Source organism: Miscanthus floridulus, chromosome 9 (assembly GCF_019320115.1).
Source record: "Miscanthus floridulus cultivar M001 chromosome 9, ASM1932011v1, whole genome shotgun sequence".
Taxonomy (NCBI): Eukaryota; Viridiplantae; Streptophyta; class Magnoliopsida; order Poales; family Poaceae; genus Miscanthus; species Miscanthus floridulus.
Window position 1 is genome coordinate 20,452,050 of NC_089588.1, and position 22,772 is coordinate 20,474,821.

General features: G+C 43.5%; 2 protein-coding genes and 2 long non-coding RNA genes across 6 annotated transcripts; all 4 read right to left on the minus strand.

Annotated features, from left to right (window-relative positions):
* Positions 1–3,276: 3,276 nt before the first annotated feature.
* LOC136483229 (uncharacterized) lies at positions 3,277–3,957 on the minus strand. Its single transcript, XR_010765363.1, has 3 exons — positions 3,840–3,957; positions 3,674–3,766; positions 3,277–3,551 (listed from the first exon to the last, which is right to left on the minus strand). It is a non-coding gene; the product is annotated as an uncharacterized lncRNA (long non-coding RNA).
* Positions 3,958–8,238: 4,281 nt separating this feature from the next.
* Positions 8,239–11,475, minus strand: LOC136481516 (uncharacterized). The gene is made up of 3 exons (XM_066478854.1): positions 11,003–11,475; positions 9,063–9,694; positions 8,239–8,980 (listed from the first exon to the last, which is right to left on the minus strand). The coding sequence occupies exons 1-2, from the start codon at positions 11,422–11,424 to the stop codon at positions 9,235–9,237; spliced, it is 882 nt and encodes a 293-aa protein (XP_066334951.1). The 5' UTR covers positions 11,425–11,475; the 3' UTR covers positions 8,239–8,980; positions 9,063–9,234.
* Positions 11,476–14,418: 2,943 nt separating this feature from the next.
* On the minus strand, positions 14,419–15,011 carry LOC136479398 (actin-binding protein wsp1-like). Its single transcript, XM_066477275.1, has 2 exons — positions 15,005–15,011; positions 14,419–14,852 (listed from the first exon to the last, which is right to left on the minus strand). Exons 1-2 carry the CDS (start codon positions 15,009–15,011, stop codon positions 14,419–14,421), a joined length of 441 nt encoding a protein of 146 aa, XP_066333372.1.
* A 1,426-nt stretch (positions 15,012–16,437) lies between these two features.
* On the minus strand, positions 16,438–20,053 carry LOC136481517 (uncharacterized). 3 transcript variants are annotated; one of them, XR_010764739.1, is made up of 5 exons: positions 19,543–20,053; positions 18,403–18,514; positions 18,152–18,232; positions 17,532–17,864; positions 16,438–16,870 (listed from the first exon to the last, which is right to left on the minus strand). It is a non-coding gene; the product is annotated as an uncharacterized lncRNA (long non-coding RNA). The 3 variants fall into 3 exon arrangements; XR_010764738.1 differs by having other exon boundaries at positions 16,448–16,870; positions 17,752–17,859; XR_010764737.1 differs by having other exon boundaries at positions 16,449–16,870; positions 17,752–17,864.
* Between the last annotated feature and the right edge of the window lie 2,719 nt (positions 20,054–22,772).

Here is a 22,772-nt window from a genome sequence, read left to right on the forward strand (position 1 = left end):
GTGTGCTAACTTTCTAGAACATGATGTTTGATACTTAATGTACCAGCTAGTTTTTAGTTGTGGAGGTATATCTACCCTAATTTTTTGCAATTTGGTCCTTTTTTTGAAGAAAACTTATGTTTGGCCCCCTAGGAGACGTAAACTCATCTTTGGACCCTGAGGGTCGGCGCTAGGACTCATGGCTCCGAGGTAACACGTCTCGGCACCACAGATCTTGGCTCCGAGGTGCTTGGCCATACACAGCAGGGCATCCTAGGTGGCGTTGACGTGGCCGGTACCTCGGAGCCACAGATCTTGGCTTCGAGCTCGGAGCCATAGATCTTGGCTCCGAGCTCGGCGTCAAGATCTATGGCTCCGACCTCGGAGCCGTGGATCTCGGCTCCAAGCTTAGAGCCATGGATCCTGACGCCGAGCATGGATTCAAAACCCACGGCCAAGTTTCCCTTGCCGAGGCTGCTTTCATTTCATCCTCCTCCCTCTCGGGTTCTTCCTCTCCCTAACCCGCCCAATCTCTTGAATCGACGAATTTAACCTTGGATACTTGGATTTGATCCATACATCTTCGCGAGCAAGGTATCCTCTCTCCCCTTATCAATTTTTACGCATTGATTTGGTATATATTACGTCTATTTTGCAACCCTAGATACGTTATTACCTAATGTTTGAAGTGATTTTTTTATTTTTTGTATTATGTAACGGTAGGATGCCAATGCATGGTAAAGCTAGTAAGCCAAGGTAATCTCTTATCATCGTGTTATATTATGTTTTCATTTATGTGCAACAAATGGAAAACCCCTAGGTTTAGGGTTTAATGTTCATTGCTTTTGGTTCTTAGAACAAATTTGGTTCAATTGTAGTTATGACCGGATGACCGGAAATGCCTTCGACCCATTGCCTCTGCCTAGTAGTGTTCTAGTGCCCATGTGCTGGTGCGGTGATCCTTGCAAGGTAGCCAAGTCCGATAAAGAGGACACATATAAGCAGATGTATTGGATGTGTGCCAATTTAGCGTTTGAGCCTACACTTCATCAGCGCCGCATTAACAAGATGGTGAGAAATTGATGTTGTGTAATAATTATTTTGTGTCAAATGAAGTCTTGCATGATTTATTTGTTTTGTTACAATTGCATTTGTTGCAGACCCCTCCACCGCTCTGTGATTTTGAGCAGTGGATCGACACTGAGATCAAGCTAGAAGACAAGGAGTGGATGCAGAAACTGTTACGGTGGGAGGCAGAGGACAAGGAGATGATAGAGAAGAGACGCAGAGAGGAGGCTCTAGAAAAGGAGCACAAGGAAGAAGAGGAAAGGAGGCATGTTGCTTCGTACAGGGAGGAGAGGGAGAGGAAGCTTGAGCGTGCGCTCCGAGCGAAGCCAGCGATAGAGGAGAATCCCGATGCCCAGAGGAAGGGAAAGTGGCCTCGTTGCGCTCAGTAGTCTTCATGACTTGCTAGTTCTATGGTTTATTCATGAACAATGTTGTCTAATTTTGGACTTTGCATTGTGTTGTCATGTAATGCACTTTAAGTATGGACGTACCTAGGACATGTTCTGCGTTATTTAGTTTGTCGTCATGTACTTCAAATGTTGTTATGTTGATTAATGTGCTCTATTATTGGACCTTTCATAGTGTTGTTGGTTTCATTATTTGTTGTCATAATATTGAGTTTAATATTACATAGGTAGTGAAACGAGTTCATGTAGTGCCACTACAAAAAAAAGTTCACTTCTGAGACGATTCATTTTTGTCACAGTACATGCAAATAACGTCATCAAAACATATCTGTGACAAACTTATGATGAAATTCTGATCGTCATCTTTGTAGCGTCACATTTGTTGCACGGTGACGCTTTAGTGTTTTTCGTCACAGATAGAGTTACATCCATGACGCTTTCCCCTCCGTCACTGATCTATTTCAGCAGGTGTTCTAGTGGACACGTGTATGATGGAGATGTGTACACGTGTATGATGAGGATGTCGACACGTGTTTGACGAGGAGGTTGACACGTGTACTGTTTGCAGGTTGACACGTGGCGCTCTCGTGCTCGTTTACGTGGCAGCATGTAAGATGACATGGCAAGACGTTGGAGATGACGTGGCAGCAAGTTAGAGATGACATGGCGACTGTTACTTAGTGACGTTTGTTTTCGTCATAGTACAGATTTGACGAATTCGATATAATTCACAGGCAGTACCATTATTGTCAGGCCTGAGCACTGATCCCATACACATGCAGCACAAGTTTATTCATCAAGCACCAACATAGTTTCATACAACACAAATTTATGTTCAAATACAACCAGAGTTCCCTAACACGGGAAACAAGTTCACACACATCCAACAGACCAAGTTCCAAAGCAAAGGTACCAAACCATAGACAAGTTCACAGGCAACATAACTGATAGACCAAGTTTAGTAACTTATTATGAGGACCAACAGCACCACCACTCCACTGCTCAGCAGCACTCCATGGCACTCCAAGGAACCCGAGCTGCACAGGAGCAAGCTAAGTAGCTCGATTACCTGAGTTGAGGTTCAAGATGCGCTGAAGTAACAGATCATTAGCTTCTTGTTTCTTCTTGAACTCCTCCATCTCTTGCTGGGCCTTGCGCACTTCTTCTTGGGTCTTGGCCATTGATTCTTCTGTTTCTTTAGCTTTCTTCTTCAGGTAGTCCAATTCTTCTTGAAGTAGATCAGCCCGTTGCTTTTCGGCCTGCACCTGTTCTCTTAGTTGTGCTTCTCTTGCAGCTGATGCAGCTAGATTTGCTTACTGGTGTTTCAATACCAGCATTCTTGAGGAATGTAGAGGCTGCACTGGTTTGTGAGAGAACCTTGGAGACAATCTCAGTACTAGATCTTGGTGTTTCTAAATCTTGAGCAGGCTGGGCCAACATATTTTCCATGGCAGCCTACAGCAAACAGGTGGAAAAAGGATAAGATAACTATGGAGTCCATTTCACAAGCAGACATGAAAATCATCACAAACATATTGATGTATATATGTTTAAGTACATGAACACAGTTAACAATAACTTCACATGGCACATCAGAGATGAATATCCTATCCATTTCACAACAACAATAGGACCATGCACAGAAAACATATGACTTCACATATAAGTGTATACATATGAACATTTAGTCTATGTACTAATCCATCCAGCAATTATATAGGAACAACTTTCGATTTGACAGGCACAGACCATGCACAAAGAACATATGATTGCATATATAGGTGTAAACTTATGAACATCTTGTCTATGTACAAATCCCATCCAGCAAGCACATAGGTAAAATTTTCCATTTCATAAGCATAGATAGAACCATCCACACACAACATTTAAGCATATGAACATCCTTCCATGTACTAATTCCATCCAGCAGCAACTGTACATGAGCAAAAATTGACATATATACCCTGTCCATCAATCACATATGCAGGTACTTACAACTGTTTCTTTGACCTCTTCGCTCATGCCCTTCTTCTTGCTGGTATGGCATTCCTTGAACATCTCCACTGCATCCACTTCTCTATCCTTGGTTTTCTCCCTCTGTATTAATTTTAAGCGTGAAATGCAGGAAAATTAGCTTTTGTATCTAGACTAATTTATAGGAAATAGATATGCATGTTTTCATAAGATACAATGTATTGAACCAGAGTTGTAGCACTTACATATGCATACAAATGTGAGATGTAGCTGTGAGATCCCGTCGCTTGATGGTGCCTGACCTTAGCACGGTTTTTCTTGTTTTTCTCAGCCGTTTCCTATAAGGCAAACATGTAAGTTTCAGACACAGAGATGAAACAGTAGAGTTTGTTGTTTGGACCATCATCGTACCTTTGCTTTTGCACTGGACCACAACTTCACGAGTTCAAGCCACTGCTCATCAGTAAGATTAGCAATAGGGGAAGTTGTTCTGACTTCATTAGCTGGTATACCATTGAAGTACTTCTTCTTCAACAAATATCTACTCTGGCGTACAGCACTTTGGAGCATATTGTTGCAGGCTTTCACTGTTGGCTCATGCTTGTCATCAACTGCCAACCTAACCTACAGAAGTCAATCACCCATCAGATTTAGGTATTAGCATTTGATATAGCAACTTATATGAAGTACCAAATACATATGCAAGGTATCAAATTACTTACAGACAACTTGCCCATGAATTCTTTCAATTGGCTTTCATCATTCTTGTAGTGTTTCCAGTGAGTTAGAATGGGCATGTTCTTCCTAGTGATAAGGCCAGCCTCAGAAGCTAGCTTAGCAGCTTGTACAGGCTTCTCTGGCCTCCTCTTGCCTTCAGCAATTTCAATTGGCAACCTTCTTCCCATAGATTGTGTCATATTGTCAAGCAATTTGCCTTTTGTTGGCGGCCTTGGTTTTCTTGGAGCACGTTGTTTACCTACATTGTTGGCACTTATAGAATTAGAGTAGTCCAAGTAGTAAAGCAAAGAATGTGAGGAAGCTGGTCTGTTACTTGCCTTGAGGAACAATCTCTAACTCTTCTGAGGCCTCAGCTTCATTTGATTGTGCATTTATTGGGTCATCAAAAGCAGACCAGTCCAGAGCAGGTTCTTCTTCATCTTGTCCCCCAGTGGCTGCGGCATTCTTCTCTAGTGGCAGCTCCTCAGCCACAACTGCTGGGTGGTTGGTGGTGTACTTCTTTCCAGACCTTGTTGCAACTCCAGGAGTTGTCTCACTCACTGCAGCTGCCCTCACTCTTTTCGTGCCACCTGGAGCCATCTTGGCCTTCTTCTTCGATCCTGAAGCCCGCTTGTTGCTGCTGTCAGATTCCTAATATAGAAGGGTAAACAAATCTATTGTTAGAACCTGCATGAAAATAAGTCTCACAAAATACAACGAACAGCATAATGTAAAGACACCCCACCAAGACACTTTCATCTTCTTCTTCCTGGCCCTCTTCAGCTCCAGGAAGATATTCGGATGAATCTGACCCCTCCCCATGAACTTTCTTGTTTCTTTGCTTGCCCTAGATTCAGAGAACTTTCTTTTTCAATGCTATTTTGAAGAGAAGAAGCCAAGGTACGGAGACCCAATGCTTCCATCTTCTTCTTGTTCTCCGCGACTTGCAAATCCCGTAGCTTTTCATAGTACCCTATTTTAAACAGATTTTAGTCAAATTAATCCCTAGACTATAAAACCTAAACCCTAACCCTAACCCTAACCCATAAACCATAGAACCCTAGACCCTACCTAGTCAACTAGAAGAACCTGGGCTTGGGGGGCATTCGGAAGTACCTGGGCTTGGGGGGCTGAGGCGTTTTATGGGCCGTTTAGGCATTGTTGATGGCGAGTGTCTTCGCTGGAGTGGATGTCGTGGTCGTCGTCGTGGTGTCTCCGGTGATGTAGTCGTATGGCTCCTCCGTCATGGCTCCATTGATTGTCCCTCTTGCGGCGGAGTGGATCTGAGAGCAGCGACGACGGCGTGGATCTGAGAGCGGCGACGGAGGCGTGGAGCTGAGAGCGGCGACGGCGGCGTGGATTTGAGAGCGACGACGGCGGCGTGGAGCTGAGAGCGGCGACGGCGGCGGCGGCGGCGGAGTGGATCTGAGAGCAGCGATGGCGGCGACGGAGTGGATCTAGGGGACCGGCGGTGGAGAGGATCTACGCGGGCGGCGATGGAGTGGATGTGAGGGCAGTGGTGGCGGTGGAGTGGAGTTGAGGGCAGTGGCGGCGGTGGAGTGAAATGAGGCATATATAGCCTGTAGCGAAGTTACTATCTTGTCCCTGCTGTAGTGAATGAGGAGGAGTGATGGTTGAGGGTAGTACAGGATTTTCGCAGTGACGCCCAAATTTTTGGCGGGGGATGCGCGTCGACGGCCGAAACTAAGATGAGGAGGCGGGAGGTGGATTCATTTTTTTTGTTTTTTCTTCTCAAAACAAAATGGTTCTTTTCTCTAGCTTTTATGGACTAAAATGATATTTGTTTCTATAAATTTGACATCATATTTCCATTGTTTGTGATGATGGTTTATAGTACTATATAGTAATCCACAATGGTAAACGTTTTATTACTTGTCACCTTCTTTGATACATCACAAGTACGAATTATATAATCATCAAAGATGATAATTGTGTGAAGGATGAAAACAAGCTTTGATTAACAAAGTAAATGTGTAAGATGATAACGGTGTGCTCTCAAATTATAGGGAGATATACATGTGGCCTTACTTTGTGTGCATTATACATATAGGGAGATATACATGTGGCCTTACTTTGTGTGCATTATACATATATAATCCATAATGTGTGCATGAATGAATTTTAACACTTCATAAGATCCTAGCAACACACATACATACAAGAACTTAGTATGTAAAGTTTGTGCTTGGTTCACTTGATAAGATCATATACATCTATGTGCTTGGTTATAACTTCATAAGATCTTATATATATGATCCCTTCTTACCATAAGCTATGCACTTCTCAAACTATGCACTACATAAGATCATATACATTCTTTGTTATAGCAAGACACATAGGTATGCACTACATTAGATGACATAGCTAGTTTGGTTACATATACATTAGATGACATAGCTAGCTTGGTTACTTCACTCATAACACTTGCATACAAGCTTGCTATACACTTATACACTTGAAATGCATGGTACGATGAAGATTATTGTAAGAGGTCTACAAAAGTTGTTCATTAATGTACCACATAACATTTCATTCAAAATTCGCTTGAAATTTGCTTAAAAATCAACTGAAATCATGGGTTTGACCACCATTTGACCGTCATGGACCCACCCGTCAGCCTGACTCCCAAGCTGAATCGAGTCTAGCCAGCTTCAGAGCTAACCTGGTGGGCCTATCCTGTCAGTCTCAGAAGGCAACGGTCTAAAATTTCCCCCTTCCCCCAAATCCTCGCCCACCCGCACCCCAAACCCCCCCCACCGTCGGCCGCCGGCCACCACCCACCGCCACGCACCCACTCCACCGGTGAGCCCCCGCCCCCACGCTTGCAATACAGTAGGTATCCTCCTGCCGCCGCACCCGCTCCACCGGCCAAGACCCGCCGCAACGCAGCCGCTCGACTAGGCCACCGAGCGCCGCTGCCCCGCGTTTCCCGGTTAGGGTTAGAGCTCCATGGCAGCCGAATCAAGCTCGTCGAGGAGCTCCATGGAGCGCTATGGGGTTCGGTCCCCCAACTCCTCCCCAATTCCCTATCGCCACCCGCCATACTCATACAGTCCGGATATCAACTGTGAGTGCGGTCGCAAGAGTCCCTGGTGGATCTCATGGAGTGATGGGAATCCAGGAAGGAGGATACCATTGCTGCTACAAATATCGGGTGAGTTCAATTTACATCCTCCCCAATTGTTAAGATGGGTTGATTTGAATTGTAGAAACTGTCTACCTGACAAACTGCAAATTGGTTGTGGATGCAAGGATGGTGGATGCACTTTTTGGGAGTGGTTGGATCCGAAGCCAACAGATCATCAGATTGAAATCCTTGTTGATTTGCGAGATGCAGTTAAGGCCCTGCGTACCAAGAACCAGACTCTAGAGGTGGAGAATAGTGAACTGAGTTATTTGCTTGATGAAGCACAGGCCAAGATTGCCCAACTAGGTGACGGAGAATGAGAAGGCTACTGTACTTTCCAGGGATCAGGAAGCCAAGATTGCTGAACTGGTGAAGGAAAAGGAGAAGGCTAGTGTTCTTGCCAAGGATCAGGAGGCCAAGGAGGTGCAGGGCAAGCTGGTGTTCAGTAAAGTTGGCAAGGCCTGTTGTCGTGCAGTGATTTTTCTTATCGTGTGTTTGGCACTTCTGGTGGCCATGTTTAGTAAAGGTCCTGAGACCATGAAACCACAGCTGCTGTGAAATAGTTGTGTCAATGTATGAACTAGTTTAGTCAATGTATGAGTTGTTCAATGTATGAATTGTTGTTCTGAATGTATGAGTTGTTCAATGCATGAATTTATAGCATGTTGTTGCATGACTGCTGAAAATGGCCACAAATTGAGAATGAGTGTCTGATAGCAAGCTGTTGCATGACTGCTGAAAATGGACAGAAATTAAGAAGTGCTTGATAGCATGCTATTACAAATGTGTTATACATGACTGTTACAATTCCAGAACATCAATATCCAAAAAAAAGGCAGTGTCAAGCCAACAAAAGAGTCACTGTTACAAATGTTCACTAAAATGAAGCTATAAATACAAGAAAATGAAGCTAATCATCATCATTACATTCCATGGGATCCCTATCATTTTCACTAAAATACTCCAATATAGTGTCATCTTCACAATCTTCAGAGTCACTGTCTGCATCCAGGTCTTCTTCCCTTCTACTGATAAGATCTTGTAAGTTACCAGCAATAGAAGATTTCTCTCCATGTACACGTCGGTACACTGGTGCAAGCTCATCTAATCCATCATCATCATCATCAGCTTGCACCAAAAGCTCATTATCAGAACCAGCTTCATCTTGGTGAACAGCGCTCAATTCTGCTTCAGTGATATCATACATACTCCTATGCTCAAATTTCTGGACAACACGCCAATTTTCACCAAACTGTGTGTCTGGCACATAGAAGACCTTTTTTGATTGAGTTGCTAATATAAATGGGTCTGACTTGTACCAAAACCTCTCCACATTAATGGATCTAAAAAGGCCATCATCTCTAACAGCTCTTCCTTTGCCATCTTGACTGAACCACTCACACCGAAAAAGTACCACAGTTCGAATGGATTCCAAATTGGAGTTGTAGCTCAACTCAACAATCTCTTTGAGCTGACCATAAAATTCAGTCGGCACACTGTTATGTGTTCCATCTGCCAGCACACCACTATTTTGTGTCTGCCTTTGTCTTTCACGGTCGACAGTGTTGTATCGAACACCATTGACACTGCATGATGCCCATAACTTCACTCTAAGGCAAGGAGGACATGATATTGCATATAGGCCTTCACTAACATCTTCATGATTATCCATCCATAGCATCTTGATCTAATAAGACCACCAAACAAGTTAAAATTTGAAAATATGAAAAAAAACTTGCTGCACACAAAATAAATATGAAACCACTTACATGATTCCTAAACCAAGCAGGAAATTCCTTTTCCAACCTATTCTCAACATCATGGCCACCTTCTTCCTCTAACTGTTGTCTAAACTTGCTGCACACATAGTTTGCAATATGTATTGGTCACCCATGTTTAGCATTGTTGTTTACTAGCACACACAATTTAGGAAAGAAGCACTCACCTTAAATATGGCTCTACCTCATCACAGTTGTTTAGCACATACCAACAAATCTTGTCAAATTCTTTGTCATCAAGATATGTCTGCCTGTGTGCTCCCAAGAGTTTAACACCATGCTGGAAGATAGAGAGGTCACTATCTGAAACTCCCTGATCCCATTTGTCATCATCCCTGTTAAATCTAGTGACGACATCATCCATGTACCTTGAGCAAAAGGTCAAGGCCTCATTAGCTATGTACGCCTCAGCGATGGATCCTTCAGGTCTAGCCCTATTCCTCACATACCCCTTCAAAGTGCCCATTTGGCGTTCTATCGGGTACATCCATCCATATTGAACAGGACCTCTTAGGAGTGCTTCATCAGGAAGGTGGACAGCCAAGTGGACCATCACATCAAAAAAGGCAGGAGGAAAAATTTTCTCCAGCTTGCATAGTATCACAGGGATTTCTGCCTTTAGACGTTTGATCACATCAACCTTTAGTTTCCTACTGCAAAGCTCTTGGAAAAATTTACCCAACTCTCCAACTGCTTCATATATGTCCTTATGCACTAGTCCTCGGAGGCCAACAGGTAAAATTCTTTGGAGCAGTATGTGGTAATCATGGGTTTTGAGGCCCTGCACCTTAGAACCATCTGCACTAATGCATCTTGTCAGGTTGGAAGCGTATCCATATGGAAACCGAATACTTTTTAGAAATCCACAAAATGCAGCCCTTTCTTCTTTTTCCATGGCATACCATGCTGCTAGCATGGAAACTGAATTCCCACCATCTTCTTCTAAATGCAGTTCAGGTCGTATGCCCATATCCTGCAAATCAAGCCTTGCATTAACTGTATCCTTATTCTTGCCCTCAAGACGGAGTATTATGCCTAGAAGGGCATCACATATATTCTTCTATATATGCATCACATCAAGATTGTGTGGCAGCTTCAAGTGTTTCCAATAAGGTAGTTCCCATAGAGCTGACTTTCGGCTAAACAATTTTGGCTCCTTGTCCTTCTGTCCACGCTTCCTTTTCTTGCTACCATCATGCTTACCAGAACACACATCTTTTACCTTCTCTAGACACTCCAATGTCTCATCCATACTCAGCATTTGTGGCTCAACCCAATTTTCTCGGTGTCCATCAAAGGCCAAGCTTCTTCGCCACTTGTGATTTTTTGGAAGGTAGCGACGGTGTCCAATGTAACAAATCTTTTTCCTAAGACTCCTTGACAATGGATCTCTGTTGCAATAAATGCATGCATAGTAGCCTTTGGTAATTCGCCCTGACAATACACCCAAAGCTGGATAGTCATGGATGCACCATAGTACTGCAGCACGAAGGTCAAACTTTTCGCCAGTGAATGCATCATAAGTGCTGACACCCTCCCAGAGTTTTAACAAATCCTCAATGAGTGGTTGTAAGAATATGCCAAAGTCCTTGCCTAGAGACTTTGGTCCTGGGATGAGCAATGACATGTAGCAGTTGGATGCATCGATGCATGATCATGGAGGAAGATTGTATACCCTTACAAGTACAAGCCACATGCTATAAGTTGTGTTCATGTTCCCGAAAGGATTGAAGCCATCTGTAACTAAACCAAGCCTTAGGTTTCTTGCATCTTCAGCAAAGCTTGGATACACCTCATGAAAGTCTTTCTAGGCTTCGCCATCAGCTGGATGGCTCATTTCATTATACACAGGAACCCGCTTATCCTTGTGCCATCGGGTCTCCTCAGATGTTGATTTCTTTGCAAACATCCTCTTCAGCCTAGGTATAAGAGGAAAATATCTCAAAATCTTCTTAGGAATCCTTTTGGCACCATCTGCATCTACCCACCTAGATTTCTTGCATTTTGGGCAGTTGTCCACTTTGGCAAGATCCTTCCGAAACAACACACAATTATTGTCACAGACATGGATTAACTCATAACCAAGACCCAATTCTTTGAGATACCTCTTTGCTTTGTCATATGAATCTGGAAGACCATAGTTAGGGAATGACCCTGACAATAACTTCAATATCACACTTAATGTTGTGTTGCTGATCCTATAGAAGGACTTGATATGTAGCAGTCTCACTAGAAAAGAGAACCTAGACTGAACAGAACCTGGGCAAAGAGCACGTTTTGCATCTTCAAGTACTTTCGCAAACATAGGCTGTTCTCCATCTTCTTGTACAGCTACGTACAAGTCAGCTAGCATCTCTGACGTACCATGATCATCCTCATTGTTAGGCTCATCCACATGCAGCACATCAACAAGATCATTAGGTTCATTTGCATCCTCTGCATGTTCCACAATCTTAGCATCAAAAGCTTCTCCATGGTGTACCCACCTAGTGTATGTAGCTGACCATCCATAGAGATACACATGGTCATACACTTCCTTCTGACTCCATGAAGACTGATTCAGACAATTGCGACATGGGCAAGGTATAGCATCATCCGCATTGTATCTACCTCGAACATAAGCCATAAACTGATCAATGCCATCATTGAATTGATCACTGAACCGAGCAGCACGAATCCATGTTCTGTCCATCTAATAAAAATGTAACAATTACCTCTAATTAGCCATGTCTAAACAGCTACCGAATCCACTGAATTGCAAGCTTTGGGAGAGGACAATACCTCAGGTACGCCATAGCAGAGAAGCCACAGCAGCAGGTACACCGGAGCAGGCAGTAGCAGCAGTAGCAGGTATGCCGGAGCCGAGAAGCCACAGTGGCTGCCGGGCGAAGGAGCTGCCTGCCGAACCAGCTACGCCGCAGCAGCTGCCCGCCAGAGCAGCGCACTACGCCGCTGCAGCAGCTGCCCGCCGACGCATCCCATAGCAGATGACCGCCGGAGCAGCAAGGCCGGTAGAGTAGTCCGCCAGAGCTTCCCACCGGAGTGGCTCACCGTAGATGGCCGGCGCAGAGGGCCGCCGTCGGAGCACCTCCTCCCGCCCCGCTCAGATGATCGCCGGAGCTGCTAGGCCAGTAGATCTGCCCGCCGGAGTTGCCCACCGGAGAGGCTCGCCGTAGATGGTCGGCGCAGAGGTCCGCCGCCGGAGCACCTCCTCCCACCCCGCTGATTCGATTTGTATCCACCACCGCAACACGATTGGATTGGGTTTGGGTCATATGAAAGATCTGATAGTCAATAATAAAATAAGTTCCCACACTTTGCCATGAACAAAATTGTGCTCTGATGGTAAGGTAACTAGACTCTGAGTCGGCAGGTGTTGGGTTCGATCCCCACGTGCCGCACATTTTTTTTCAAATTTGTCTTTTATGACAAAAATAAACACCTGACAGGTGGGACCACAACTGCCAAAATATCAGGTTTTTTAAAAATCCACATTTATGACAAAAATGTATATCTGACATGTGGGACCACAACGGTGAAACTATTGACTATCACTTCTATGACGAAGCTCAGAACCCTTCTATGACGGTAATTCCAAATTTGTCACAGAGGAACAAATGGGCTGACGGCCAAACCAAGCATCCATGACGTTCTACATAATTTCGTCATTAATGAACCATATTTAGTGACTGAAATTGAATTCGCCATTCCCAAAACATCACAGATGAAAGGATTTCAAACGTAACGAAGTACTGGATTACCTAATTCAACACACACAACACATTAAATGGCATGTGATAACATGTACCAAACTAGGGTACAGAGGTCCTGGACTAAACCTAACATGCCTTAGGTAATTGAAGCAAACAACAAGCACATGAAATGACATGTGAGAACATGTGCCAAACAAGGGTACATAGTTCCTTCGACTAACCCTAACATGCCTTAGGTGATTAAACCAAAAAAACAAACACATGGATGTGGCCCGTTAAAAAGATTGGTTTGTCCTAGTAGTGTGGCCACATAGCAAATTGTGTTGCACATTCTCCATAGTATCCTCCCATTGTTGGTGGTGGTTGCGGCGGGGGTGGCGGCGGAGGCCCCTTGTTCCTGTGATTAGGGCAGGTGCAATATGGATTATTGCAGAGAGCCTCCTATGAACTGGCACCATTGTTGTTGTTGTCCTGTTCGTTGTCCTTGTAACCGCTGCTAACTTCCCTTTCTAGATCGAGGATACGGTCCTATAGGTAGTAGATGTACTCCGCATGCGGATAAATAGGTCGAGGATCGACCCACCTAGTGAACCCACAATTTTCTTCGGTCAAGGAAGACTGCAATAAGTATGTCGTGTAAGTTGTATAGAAGAGGAACATATTGAAGAATCAAATAGTAATAGCAATTACCCATGCTCGCGGGCATTTGAAGAAACGACGACCTCCATCTATTCCCTCGGTGAACATCTGCACTAGGCAGTCCTCACCATGCATGCATTTTGGCCACTCTTCTTTCCGTTCATTGTATCCTCTTAGTGGTGCCTCTTTGGTGAAATCACTTTTGCTCTCAATTGGGAACCTCATAAAGAGCTTCCTCAAAGAAATCGGGACCAAGAGAACCCTCCCTCACAATGGTAGTTCCCTTTCCCTTTCCTCTCCCTCTGGATGACCCTCCAGACATTGGTACTACAACGAAAGAAAATACTAGTTGGGAAGTAAGTAGCAATGCATCCAACATTGCGTATATATAGGCGGAGGCAGGTTTAGTTGTCGTTTCAATGTGTTATAACTGGTCACAGGAAGCCTAATTAGTTTCACTGAAGAGCCTATTTCAATGGACACTGAAAAGCCTAAATTACATACATATAAAAGTTTCCGACTCTCTACCTAAATAAATAAGTATCTAATCTAAACCACCTATCTATCTAACTACATCTACTACAAGTACTACCTATATAACTAAATTACCTAACTATCTAACTATCTATCTAAATTAGCTAAATAAATATCGACCTAAATTAGCTAACTAAATTACATCACTAAATCACTAAATAATTGTAATAGCACATCAACAGTAGAATAGAACTAACAATCTAGATCAGGTAAGGCACGGTAACAATCAAAGCTGCAGCACAACTCTCATATCACTAGCCTCTCAACTAGTGCCCTGCACGGAGCAAAAGCAGATTGTACACGGTAGTACAACAGAACGGAAAGAATGGCATCGAACAAGGACAGACGCAACTACTACACCATGGATTCATTCAGTTACAGCAGCATCATATCAGATCACAAATAAACCAACCTGACTGACGCTCACGACGAGCTTCGGGTGGGTGGTCGGGGGACGGTGGTCAGGTGAGGCGCGTGGAGGAGGACACCTCGGCCTTGTTGAGCCGCCGCAGCTGCCATGCACGCAGCACCAGGAAGGCGCCGAGGACGACCTGCATTGCGACGGCCACGCCGGCGAAGGCGATCCCGAGCCGCTCCCCGAAGTTGAGCCGCTGCCGCCTGGGAGGCGGAGGCGGGGGCGGGGGCGGCGGCCGGGGCCTCCGGTGCCGGTGGCGGTGTCGCTGCGCCGAAGGGGGAGGAGGGGACAGGGCGTCGCAGGCGGACGCAGCCTGCCGCTGTGTGGCGGGCACCGTCGGCGACGAAGGGGCAGCGGCGGCGGAGGAGAAGGAGGAGAGGGACGGGGAGGCGACCGGCGCGCGGGGGATGACGGGCGGTGGCCTGCTGCGGTGGAACGGGCGGCAGCCGACGGAGGAGGCGCGGGCGACAGCGGGGCTGGCTGGCGGTGGCGGTGAGAGGGAGAGACAGAGAGCATGACAGAGAGGGAGAGATAGAGTGCGAGAGAGAGCTGCGGCGGCCACGCGATTTTGTATCTCGGCGCCAGAGTGCGTGGCTCCGAGCTCGGAGCCATGTATTCTGGCGCCGAGGTACCGGCCATGTCAGCGCCACCTCAGATGCCCAGGTGTGCATGGCCCGGAACCTAGGCGCCATAGGTACTGGCGCCGATACGTGTTACCTCGGAGCCATGAGTCTTGGCGCCGACCCCCAGGGTCCAAAGATGAGTTTACGTCTCCCAGGGGGCCAAACGTAAATTTTCTTCAAAAAAAAGGACCAAATAGCAAAAAATTGGGGTATATCTACTCTCTTCGCCAACATACAAACAAATTGACTTGAGCTCATTTAATCCTCAACTCTCCTATCTTGTGATAGCTTTTGTAAGACTCTAGTTGGGATTGAAAGGAGAAGATTGAGTTCAGTGGTTCAAGTGGTGAACTTAATCTTCCAATTTCTAGAGCATTTGTATACTCCTTCAAGTTTAAATTTGAGTTTGTTAATCTTGGATTCATGGAATCATATCCTATATAGCAAGGAGTTTCCCTTGGAGCACCTAATTTCATGTGGTCTGCTCCGGGAAAGTTTGTGTTAACCACATCAATTTTTAAGTAGAAAACCTCGTGATCGATCTTTGTGAACGCCTAAGAAGAGAATAGAGTTGGAAGAAACTCAAGACCTTCTTGCTCTCCTCAACAATAATGACCTAGGCATTATTGTGGTTTGCCCCAACCTCGGGTTCAGTCTTCTGTCCTTGTATTCTTGTTTGTTCTTGTGCTTATTCTTGATTAATGTTTAGGATTGAGACCCAATATCTTCATGCATGTGTATGTGTGTTTGGTTGAAGGTGATACTTGGAGAAAACTAGATACATCACTCTTGATTTGTGGTAACTTGATTGTAGATGGGTCAAATTTAAAGAACAAGTAGGGGTTTCCTCTCTAGACTAGACCTCTGGTTTTCATAAGATAATCTAGTCTAGGCTAGATCATCCTGCCGTTGAAATCAAACACCTTGATCCTGCATATATTTAATCCGCTATGAATGTTTTAAATGCACACATCTAGCCTATTCATATAACAAAGCCTTCATTGCACAAATGCTAACTTTGCTTATGTAGATGCTGATTTGAGCATTTTGCCATGTGTAGTTGCACCCAACCCAACATGCAACAAGTTGTTGCACCTACATCGCCATGTTTTCCTCTTAAACATATACTGCAGCCAAAGAAAGGGAGTGGCATGAAGACATCCAATGATCTCATTTTTCATGCTACCTAAACTTGTCCTTAGAGGGCTACTTATGATCTATCCCTCTATTTCAAAAAGGTTGTTGTTCTAGTGTTGTCTGGAGTCGAACATTTCGGTCTTCTACAATCAATAGCTAGAAATTCATATATTTTATATTTTTTACATAATAATAAGATTCAAGTCATCTTTAGATTCACAACGAGAAATGCTTTCATGAGATGCAATTTGCATGTTGTTAAGCTATACAAATTTATAGGAATTGAATTGACAATAGCCAAAAGTTGAAATGTTAGACTTATGGAAAACTGGAATGACAACCAATTTGAAAAGTCTGGCACTCGGCAAAGTTTGAATTTTTTTTAAAAAAAAAAATTCTTTGCCGAGTGCCCTCTGGCCGGCACTCGGCAAAGTTTGAATTTTTTTAAAAAAAAAATTCTTTGCCGAGTGCAAAGCATGTGACATATGTATGATATCAGAAAGACAGAGTAGCATGACATATCTTCCTAGTCAGGTTCTAGTGCTACTGCTAGTAGCCTACACCGTACAGAGTCTGATATATGAACCAAATCATTGCTTCTTCAAAACTGAAAATTCTAAAGTGACCATGACATACAAATGCATACTATGAGTAGTAAGATTGTCCACCTTAGCCAAGGGTTTCACCAGCACTACTCCACCCATGGACCAATGTACAAAAATTATCAGTACTGCAAACCTGAAAATTAAACAAATACATAGTGTGAGTCTGAGATAGAACATACATTCAGAAAATAGCCTGATATGACATTGCAAAAAGACAGACTAAGGCAAGCAAAAAGTAAAAGTTTATTCACTACTAATCTGATGATTATAAACTAAGGAGAGCTAATATGTACATGTTAATTGTAAGAAGATAAGTTGCTGCGTTATTTCCACTACACATAAATCTGAATAAATATTCCAACACATGCCTATGTAAATAGAGCAAATAGAGACGGACAGCTGTGCCTATGTAAATCAAAGTTTTCATGACCCATCATCATACATAAAAAGAGACCTGTGGGATACTGCCAAAGATGATTCCAAGCTGACAAACAGAATAGGGGTTTGCTATTTCAAGCTATGATAGAATAGGTGTTATGCTATATATGATGATGAATTCAGTGTTGTAAACCTTGATTGTTGCAACCTTAATTTACATAGCTTGATTAAACACTTTCAATTAATCTGGTAAAGGCATGTATAGTCTGTAGAATACATACTTGTCATTTTTTATATCCCAAACTGTGCAGCCAACAGGCATTTAGAATCCGCAGTTATTAAGATTGTGCACAGCCATGCAGGCAAATATACTAACTAGTATGTAAATCTACTGTCAATGAATATGAAAATAGCACCTTCAGCAGTATTATCACTAGGACAGCCCAAATATTGATTGTGATTAGAAGTTTTGGTGCTCAGTAATGTGATGAATTGCTGCCATAATGCGATGAATTGCTACCATTGATGACAAACCCCGGCTATATTTATCTATCACAGGGTATTTGAAAAATCCAAGGCATCAGCTTGTATGAACTTCCAGAATCATACTGCAACGCAAAAAAAGATGGACTTAACTATCTCAAGGTCATGCCAGGAAGGTGCATAGCAACCGACTACTTTGAGAGGGATGACATGATCCCCTCATTCAGCTGTGGATAGCTCTTCTCTTCAGCCATGCTCCTGCTGCCCTACAACAAGAGAGAAAAATCACAATGAATCTCATTTGCATGGAACAAGCAATGTACAGGAATGTTTCAGTAACTCATCTGCTGCAGTACTTGCAGCAAAAGTCCAATAAAATGCATTTGTAAAGAGATTTCGACATTTATCAATTCCAGTAGGATTTGATCTGGGTGTGATCACCAGGATGAGGACACAGGAAGCACAGTACCACAGAAGCAGCAGCAGGTTATATAGAACAACAGTAATTATGAGTTGCAATAAAAAATCCAAATACTAGTAGATGTAAACTCACACTTGAATGATTTGTGTGCTCTCATGATTTCCTCGAAGTATTGTAATTCTATCTCTGTAATGGAATTTCAAAGCCACTAACCTGCAAGAAGTGAGAATATGATCACTAGCTAGTAGTCATCAAACAAGAATTGTGTAAACAATTCTGTATGTTCAGTTAAAGAAAATGAACTCTCTAGTGAAAATGAACTATAATGAGCTTGCCACGGACTACAAAATAGCAAACTAGATTTAGAAAGGTAGCAGAGTCACCTTGTGCAGATAGGCTATCGTCACCCTTCTTGTACTGAGTCACTTTGTGCAGAGTATGCTTCCAGCACTCCTTGTTCTTGCAGTAGGTCTTTTTGGTCCGAGGAATGTTCACCTGTATAACATGTGAAACAAATAGTCAAAGGCATATATTCAGCAAGCCTATAATACCATAACAGATTACATCCAAGTCTGCATCATATTTCTGCAGCATACTTTGATCTTCAGTTGGTCATAAAGTTGAATGAAAAGAAATTCTTGGCGCTACAATAATTCTGCAGCATACTTTGATCTGCAGCATATTTCAAGCATTTTGTACTGACTGCTACGTCTTTTGCAAGACCTCAAAAGCAGTCAAGATCAGAATAGGCATATTTCTAGGCTGCATTCATGAATCATAAATATGTTTGTGCCACACAACAAGGCTGAACTAAAAATCACTTGATATGAAGCTAATATAGGACTAACTCAACGTTAGCTAACCAACTAATGACTTAATGAGGCATTGAAGTAATCTAGTTATCTGAAAATCTTCAACGAAATTAACCACAAATGCTGCCATTTACTCATGATGAATTAACCACAAATGCCGCCATTTACTCATGATGAGAACATATTGACGGGAGAGTGGCCAGCATCCTTGCAGTAGAATTTTCCCTCATGGGCACATAAGTGTCTCTGCTTGGAAGAACAGCCTAATTAAATTACATCATTATTTTCCTGGGCACACTCCTATGTTTTAAACAAGACAGTAGTGGACCACAGCATCATACTAGGTTTACTTGTATCCAATGCTGCAGTGCTATATGTCATGTGTTCCATAGGTAGAGTTAAAAACAATCTTTCTGTAGTAGAGCAAAAAGGCCTAGTCAATAGGCTTAATAATTTTCTAAATAATTTAGGCTGTTATAGTAGCAAAGCAATATGGGTAAATTGCCCAAATCCTCCCAAGAGTAGACTAGTAGTAACTGAAATCAATGACCATCGAGACTGAGACACTCTATACTGAGTTCATACAACACCTGTATCTCAAGGTAATACCAGTGTTTGCCAACTACAATTCAGCTATCTACGGTGAAAAGAGACATATCAAATCCATGTGGGAATGGAGATCGGACGGGGGACTGGGATTGGGATTAGTACCTGGGGCTGCCTGTACTAGGATGGCAGACGTGGTCTTCTGGTGGTGGTTCGCTGCTACCTTCTCGGAGATGCCGCCGGTGGGCTTAGTGGCGGGGGCGCCGGTGTGTGCCTTCTACTGCCTTGGAGATGAGCGCGAAGGCGTGGTGCGGGGCGCAGGAGACGACGCCATGGATCCGGCCACCCTCGCCCGAGCTGCTGTAGATCTGGCCGCCCACGCCTGAGCACGAGCCGTTGGAGCACCTCGTTGTGGCAAGCATGGAGGAGCCCAACCTGGCGGCGCAAATTGAGGCGCCCGTCGGAGCGGAGCGAGAGAGGAGGCGTAGAGAAAACAAAGGTGGGGCGAGGTGCCGTGGCCTCCACGAATCTTCGGCCTGGAGATCTGGCGGCGCTGTGGAGGAGGAGGGGCTGTATTAGTGGCGGCGGCGACGGCGGCGGAGGACGGTAGCAGTGGAGCAGATGAGACGAGAGATGGGGTGTTCGGACTTTGGGAGATACCGGACAGGAGGGGGGCGATGGGATCCGGACTTGAGTTGCGTATCCGCTGTAATGAATATATTTTTTTTAAAATGCCTTCGCCGAGTGCTAACCGCTTCGACACTCGACAAAAATTTATTTTTTTTTAAATATCTTTGTCGAGTGTCCTGGAAAGACACTCGGTAAAGAGAAAATTTTAAAAAAAAATTCAAAACCCTCTTTGCTGAGTGTCTTATCCGTGGCACTCGGCAAAGACCCTTTTATCGAGTGTTATGTCTCAGCACTCGGTAAAGTTTTTTTTGTTTTTTTTTTTGTTTTTTGCCTCCAAATTTTTTGTGCAGCCCTTTTAAAGCACCAGGAACTCGTAGTTAGAATTTGGAAATTTTTATAGCTTTTTGATATATTTAGTTACTTTATTTTATTTACTTGAATTTTTTCGAAAAATATAATTATGAACTGCACGTGGTACGAAAAATAGAATTTAATGATTCAAAAAATTATAGTCATGTTACTGAGTGTAGTGTGAGGCCGTATCCAGGGACGGACCCGAAATTTCGGACATCTTGTTCACGAAACATGACTGCGAACTTGCGTGCGAAGTGTTTTTAAATTCTATAAAAAGCAAACGAAGTTCGAAAATCATGAAACTTGTTGAGATGTCGTGATATCATATGTGGAGGCTATGATAAAAATTTCAGGAGATTTCGTGCACGTTGCCACGTACAATGCTTACAAATCAGGATATCTCTACATGTATATAACATGTAGAGATGTTATGGTTTGTAAGCATCGTACGTGGCAACGTGCACAAAATCTTCTGAAATCTTTATCATAGCCTCCACATATGATATCACGACATCTCAACAAGTTTCATGATTTTCGGACTTCGTTTGCTTTTTTATAGAATTTAAAAACACTTCGCACGCAAGTTCGCGGTCATGTTTCGTGAACAAGATGTCCAAAATTTCGGGTCCGTCCCTGGATACGGCCTCACACTACACTCAGTATATGACTATCATTTTTTGAATCATTAAATTTCATTATTCGTACCACGTGCAGTTCAAAATTATATTTTTTGAAAAAATTCAAGTAAATGAAATAAAGTAATTAAATATATCAAAAAGCCATAAAAAATCTCCAAATTCTAACTACGAGTTCCTGGTGCTTTAAAAGGGCTGCACAAAAAATTTGGAGGCTAAAAACAAAAAGAAACTTTGCCGAGTGCCGGGGCATGGCACTCGGCAAAGGAGTCTTTGCCAAGTGCCACGGATAAGACACTCGGCAAAGAGGGTTTTGAATTTTTTTTTAAATTTCCTCTTTGCCGAGTGCCTTCACAGGACACTTGGCAAAGAAATTTTTTTAAAAAAATTAAATCTTTGCCGAGTGTCGTGCTAGGGGCACTCGGCAAAGTATTTTTCAAAAAAAAATTTAAAAAAAAATCTTTGCCGAGTGCCGTGCCAGGGGCACTCGGCAAAGTATTTTTCAAAAAAAAAATTTAAAAAAAATCTTTGCCGAGTGCCGTGCCAGGGGCACTCGCCAAAGTATTTTTCAAAAAAAAATTGCCGAGTGCTAGTCTGGGACACTCGGCAAAGAATTTTTTAAAAAAAAAAATTTAAATCTTTGCCGAGTGCCAGATCTGGGACACTCGGCAAAGAATTTTTTTTAAAAAAATAAATCTTTGCCAGAGTGCCTAACAGCAGGCACTCGGCAAATAAGGACGTGGCCGAACACCGTTACGCGGGTCAGCCTATGCCGAGTGCCGTGCTTTTGCCGAGAGTCTAGCACTCGGCAAATAAGTCCTTTGCCGAGTGCATTTTTTTGCCGAGTGTCCGGCACTCGGCAAAGAACTCTTTGCTGAGTGCAATTCTTTACCGAATGCCTATTTTTGACACTCGGTAAAGAATTTTGCTCTCGGCAAAGTCTTTATTTCCAGCAGTGCACTGATCTCACTTGCGTACACAAGAATATACACCGTAGTATCAGCCTATTCGTTTTGTCGTATTTGGCTTATAAGCCATGGCTGAAAGTACTGTAGACTGATTTGATGTGAGAGAAAAATACTGTTCGTTGGCTGAAAATAAGCCCAAACAAGTCAAACAAGCCCCAATGAACAGAGTTATACTCGTAGCTACTTACTGTACCTTAATTAGGGTGAGTGAACTGATAATATTAGTACTTATCAGTTCACTCGAGCAGTAAGAATCATCTACAACCGCGTGTCTGCTAGGCTCGCTCTGTTGTCACACACTGACACACACGCAGAGGAGCGGACACATAGATTAGGGTGGTACAGTATCCTAGAAAATGCTGTGCATGTAGATTAGGTGCAGTGCAGCTCTGTACCTGTACGTGTCCGGCCGGATGCTAGCTGAGCCCTGGTTTAGTTTTACCCTAACTTCCAAAAAGTTGCTACAGTACCTGTCATATCGAATGTTTGCGGTCCGTGCATGGAGTATTAAATGTAGACGAAAAGAAAAACTAATTGCACAGTTTGGTGGGAAATTGCGAGACGAACGTTTTGAGTCTAATTAGTCCATGTTTGAACACTATTTACCAAATAAAAACGAACGTGCTACAGTAGCCCCAAAATCCAAATTCCTCCAACTAAACACAGCCAATAATGGCGCGCAGAGCGTGCGTGCGTATCCACCTGCCGCACGTTACCTCCCTCCCCTGACTGACGCCAGCCTTGCTCATCACATCTTCAGTTTAGCACTGCTAGCTAGCTAGCTAGGACGACCTAGGAGGAGTAGCCC